The sequence below is a fragment of the Colias croceus genome, chromosome Z (genome assembly GCF_905220415.1).
Source record: "Colias croceus chromosome Z, ilColCroc2.1".
Classification (NCBI taxonomy): Eukaryota; Metazoa; Arthropoda; class Insecta; order Lepidoptera; family Pieridae; genus Colias; species Colias croceus.
Window position 1 is genome coordinate 11,855,055 of NC_059568.1, and position 6,000 is coordinate 11,861,054.

Consider the following 6,000-nt stretch of genomic DNA (forward strand, 5'->3'; position numbering starts at 1 on the left):
TCCGCTCCTGTTGGTCTTAGCGTGATGATAATATATAGGTAGCCTTCCTTGATAAATGGGCTATCAAACACCGTAAGAATTTTTCAAATCGGACCAGTAGTTCCCGAGATTAGCGCGTTCAAACAAACAAACAAACTCTTCCGCTTTAAAATCTTAATATATATAAATCTCGTGTCACAATGTTTGTCCTCAATGGACTCCTAAACCACTTAACCGATTAAAATAAAATTCGCACACCATGTGCAGTTTGATCCAACTTGAGAGATAGGATAGGTTTTATCCCGGAAATCCCTCGGGAACGGGAACTATGCGGGTTTTTCTTTAAAATCGCTGGCGAAGCCGCGGGCGGAAAGCTAGTATTAATATAGATGTGAAAGGGCAAATTGTATCCGATATCGGATATCGACTTTCGGTGTCCGATATCCGTTATCGGATCGGATAATGTGAAAACTCACAGTGAACGGTAGCGCAGTGACGAAGAAAAAATGATAGGTATATTCATATTCACAGGTACTTATATTGAATTAATTAGGTAATTGCCATTATCTTTTATTTACTAAAATTAAATTCTAGAAATTATTATTTAGGTTCTAACGAATATCCTGATTATCACAATAGTGTAAGATATAATATTTAACCCTAAATAGGTTAAACGGTATATATATATATATATTATTATAAAATATATTTGTTTATCACAATTATTAATACTAATTTTAATTTTAATAAATTCAGTTAGCAGTCTGTAAAACTCTTAGAGCATTTTATGGTGAAACTGGTAAAAATATTCGTAAAATCAAAAATGCACGGTAAAATGCTTTACTCTGTGATTCTACTATAATTAATAATTTCATACTAATGCCTCCTCCACATTACTCGCGAAGTTGAACGAGGTTAGACGAATAGAATAATGTAGAGAGGCACTTCGGCTTACTTCGTCCAACTTTACCTCGCCTCGGCCGACTTCCGATTGTTGTCGGTAATCGGTTTTTGCGCCCGAGTCAAAGGGCACGAAGTTACCTGAAGTTCGTTCTGAATATGAACGTATGCGCTCCTCGCGAAGTTGAACGAGTGTGTTAACGTAGCACCGCGGACTTCAGTCAACTTCGGCCGAGTACTTCGCCGAGGAACTTCGCGAGTAGTGTGGAGGAGGCATTATGTTGCTAGCAGTTGATACAGTTGCTAGCAAGGTTGCTTGTAAGCTTCTTGGTTGCTTGCATACACCCACAGCATACCTACACCCACTGTTTCGTGCCTGTTTCCCGCAGACTTACTACGGTCTACGTTACGTTTATTGTTGTCACTTTTTTTTTTTTCTGTTGTGGCAAGAAGCTAAAACTATTTGCCAGTGTCATTGTTGTCACTTGTCATTTGTGAATTGTGATTTGTCTTGTCAACTGTCATAACAATGGACATGGACACTGATTGTGTTTTGAAAAATCAATACTGCACTTTGCAGCCTGAAAGGTCAAAGGATCATTGCTTAATACTGTTATGTGTGAGCTAGAAGAGTGTATAATATAGCTATATTTACAAGAATACTGAAAATATTGTACCCCAGACTCATTACTGTGAAAATATCGTATAAACGAAGTGGTCGGCCCTAGCCGGGATTTTATTTAGAAACAAATCAAATTTGATCAAAACATGCCTGTGAGATCATTATCAGTGCGTCGTTTTTTTATTTACTTTGTAATTGTTTTATTTTTTCTTACTGTAATTTACATTTATTTAAATTACTTAAAAAATGACTATGAAGATGATTTATGGGAAAATGACCGGTGCATATCTGAGCTGAACGCTTTGAAATATCAATTGGATGGTATGTAATTGTAATCTATTACTAGTGCGCTTGATATAAAAAAAGTACCTTTTATTAATAATATTTTCAAACTTGCAAATATTTATTCCACAGTTGTCACAGAATACAAGGATCGTTTAGATAAATTACTCACTGATACTCAGAAAAAATGTGACTATGAAAAAGAGAGGTTTAAGGAAATAATGGATAGTTGCCTTGCAATGAAACAGCAGACTTCAATCTGTCAGGTAAATGCATTGTCATTACCAATAACAGTTTAGTTAAAATCTGTAACAGGCTTCAGATTATATTATATGATACATAACATGAAATATAAATCAAACATATGTTATCATAATTTCTTAATGTCATAATCTATCTCTCTTACAGAGTCAATTTGAAGACTTGCAAATTGAATGCAAAAAGGCGAAGGAACAAGCTGATAAATGTAAAAAGGAAATGGAGAAATTGATGCCTGCAAGATAATTATGTTATTAGTTATAAGGATTCATTGTAAAATTTATTGTTATACATTACCTTTGTAAATAGTTAAGATTTTAAATTTTAAATAAATGATTTAAGCAAACACCCATATTTTTTATTACTTTCCGTCTGACTATTAAGTGAAATAGTTAAAAATGCTTTAAGACTTCATAGTACCAAAGATAGACACAATTTCCCTGCACTGCCCACATGTTAAGAGTATTTAACTTAGACAATTAAATAGCACACAATTATGAGAATCGCAATATTTAGGTTGCAAGTGAGATAGCCCATGTTAAGGTATGTTTCGCTTAGAACGTTAAAGTAAAAAAAAAATAGGCAGTAGTATGAAACTGAATATACTGAAGACAAAATTGGGGACTTATGGGTGAAGTAACATATAAAATATGATATAACCGAATAAATGAGTTAATTATATAAATAATATAATTTTTACTTTCATAGGTCTAAAGCTGGTTAGTAGTTATTGAAGGGAATTTATTACAATTTTTTAAACATTTCTAATCTATAATTTTGTGGTAATATCATTATAATATTATGTGGTTCTACATACGGATATGAACACGGAGAACAAGGGGTAAATACTTTCGCATTTATAATAAAAGTAGGTACTTATTGAAAGCTAGACATATATTTGCAGATGGGTGATAAACAGTAAGGTGAACTATTTATTGGGTCCATGACTATAGTAAGGTATTATACCAAGTTATACCATAGCATCGAGCACAAAAGGGTACAGTTTGAGAATCCAGGGGAGATCTCATACACAGTAAATAGCTTTGATTAGATATTAGTTACCTAATAGGGAATGTAATAATAAAATTTTATATTAGTTGAGCACCAGTAACGTCGAATTTTTGTAAAAAGCTTTGTTTGGTTCTGAGTTTAATAGACAGTGGGATATAGTTTACGAAAATTTCAAGGTGCTAATCGATAGCATTGTGAGCGCATGCGTTTTCAGCATACTAAAAATGTTTCTAGGAAGCTCCGTAGTAAATTTTTCCTCACCACTCAGGCAACATTTAAGATTTCGTAATATGGCAATATTTCTTACGATTGTTAAATGGACCCGATTAAACATGAGTAGATTCTTCCATTACTATTACCAAAAATATCAGACGAAAATATAAATATTTTTAACCGACTTCGAAAAAAGGAGAAGGTTATAAATTTTGCCGGTATATTTTATCTTTTAAATGAGACATCTAGTGCATTTCTTTAAAACTGCCTGCTAGTTCAGTACTTATGGATCTAAGGCGATGCAATGATGTCGATGGTGCTGCTAGTACTTTTAGCGTCATATTGCATTTGAAAACTAGATGTCACTTTTAACCGATGTTTCAACGATTTGCCACAGTTTGCGGTGTTGTCCCAGACAATATTAAGATCCTCCAAAAAAGAGCGTACCTATTTATCATTTTAAGGCAGGTAAAATGGTCTGTCAAAAAATCTTATAATATTTATTTTTTACCTTAAATAAAAAGCGTTTATTAATCTATACTATAAAAATGAATCACAAAATGCGCATAACTCGAGAACGGCTGAACCGATTTCGTTAATTATTTTTTTATAATAGTTTATAATATTCCTTGAAGTACAAGGATGGTTCTTATGGAGAGAAAACGTAAACATGTACCACGGGCGAAGCCGGGGCGGACCGCTAGTTTATAATATTAATGATGACCACGATAAACGGAAATCTGAATAAGTACCTGGGAAAAATGAAATTAAGTGTATTAAAAATAATACATATTAATATAATTAAACGATAATAATAATCAGCTTTAATAAGTTAAACTCATGATACTTGATAGGTAATATTATATCACTCAGGTGATAGAAACTTGTAATTAGCAGATACCCACTTACTAGACACGTACCTAAACTTACCCTAATTCCAGTAAGATAATGTTCAAATGACTAATGGAGTCTAGCTCAAATGAATTTAATTAAAGTTTATTGGTCTGAGTAATCTAGTTAGAACTTATAAGATGATTCTAACTCTCTACAAGGATATTGGAAGAAGCAAATCTTAAAAAAATAAAATAATTTCAAACTACAGTAGCCCCTTGGTATTCCGATAATCGTTTTGCAGGCCGCAGGGCCTTGTCGATGTATAGAATTTGACGGATTATAACCTACGGTGCAAGTTGCAACCTAGAGATCCCTATATAGTCCGGATGTTTTTACGCAAGAGTACTTAGGTACCTTGTAATTCGACAAATTGCGGACCTAATGATAAGATAAGAGGTTATAGGCAGTTCTGTTTCAGAAGTAGATACAAAATACAAATCATGTTTTATTCTGTATTTTGGAATGCATGATCGACGTACAAATTGTCAAAAAATAGGGAGTCAGCAATAATAGACATGTCCAACATGTCGGATTACAGGGGGCGACGCGACGCATAGGCCAAGGGCCGTTGTAAGTGTGTAACGCGGGCCTACTGTATCTTATAATAATTGAAATGAAAGTATAGATTTAAATTTTATAATACCTACTAAAAACGTACAGTAAGATATTGTTTTCAGGAATAAGGCCCTTTGTGCACTCTACATAGGATAAGAACCTATCTGTGATAATATTTTTAAGTACATAGTTAGGTATTCAATAAAGAAAAAAAAAACCGTTTCTATTGACTCAAATTTTAAAGACATTTATTTAGGTATTCCTAAGTATTTGCTGTAGGTATTAATTTTAAATTTGGTGCATTTTAACTTCGAGGATCATGAACTTGGGCAGACTCTATATACAACGGCATTTATCACAATAAAAAAATTATTAATTATTGATGATATCAGATATAGGTATTTTTCAGTTCGGTCGTTTCTTTGCGAAACACTACTTCTGTTTCGCAAAGACTCGCTGTTCTTCAAAATTGCAATATTGTAATCACTGACTGCATCGCCTGTCCTCAAATCTAATGATATGTCATGCAAACATTTCTCCTCCTCCGAGTTTGTAGTCATTTAGGATTCTAATCTGTCTAGGATTCAAATAGGTTCCTAATTTTTATTAACACTGCTGCAAAAAGATAACATAAAACCGGCTAAGTGCGAGGCGGCCTCGCGAACTACGGGCTCCGAACAATAACATGTTTTTTATTTTATTAAATATGATCTAAGTATATGAAGTATATGCTTGTAATGTGAGTTTTTCATTATCTGTGCTATAAGTAAGTCTTTATTTTCAGCAAATACTGAATTCACGTGGGTTTTGATTCCCTATATCTTTTGATTGCGTTTTCTTATAAGTTTGTTTCTTTCATAGCTTCTCAAATAGGTATCTTCAAATTTCTTTCAATGTTTTCATAGCAAAATGCTCAAATTAGTGAAACGGTAGGTAGGGTCGGCTACGCGAAGCCAGAGAAGAAAACATGGATTTTAAGCATTGCCGTCTTTACCATAGGGGCACAGGGGGCCAGTGCCCAGGGCCCCCCATCGTCTGGGGGCCCCCTGGAGGAGATTTTTGGAGACAATTTTTCTCACATATATCTCAAAATATTTTATTAAAAGCAATACACTTTTCTCGTTGCCAGAACGTCAGATCATTTTCAGATTTATTCGAATCAAAACATCTATGTATAGAAATAATTCGAGTGATTCGAACACCATTATAATTAACTTATCAGACATTTACTTGAATTATTTTCGGAATTATGAAAATAATAACAAGTATAAGTTTACAGAATACCT

At 33.6% G+C, this 6,000-nt stretch overlaps 1 protein-coding gene across 1 annotated transcript; it reads left to right on the plus strand.

The window, feature by feature from the left end:
• The first annotated feature begins 1,415 nt into the window (after positions 1-1,415).
• Positions 1,416-2,382, plus strand: LOC123705023. The gene is made up of 3 exons (XM_045653579.1): positions 1,416-1,822; positions 1,916-2,049; positions 2,192-2,382. The coding sequence occupies exons 1-3, from the start codon at positions 1,648-1,650 to the stop codon at positions 2,285-2,287; spliced, it is 405 nt and encodes a 134-aa protein (XP_045509535.1). The 5' UTR covers positions 1,416-1,647; the 3' UTR covers positions 2,288-2,382.
• Positions 2,383-6,000: the final 3,618 nt, after the last annotated feature.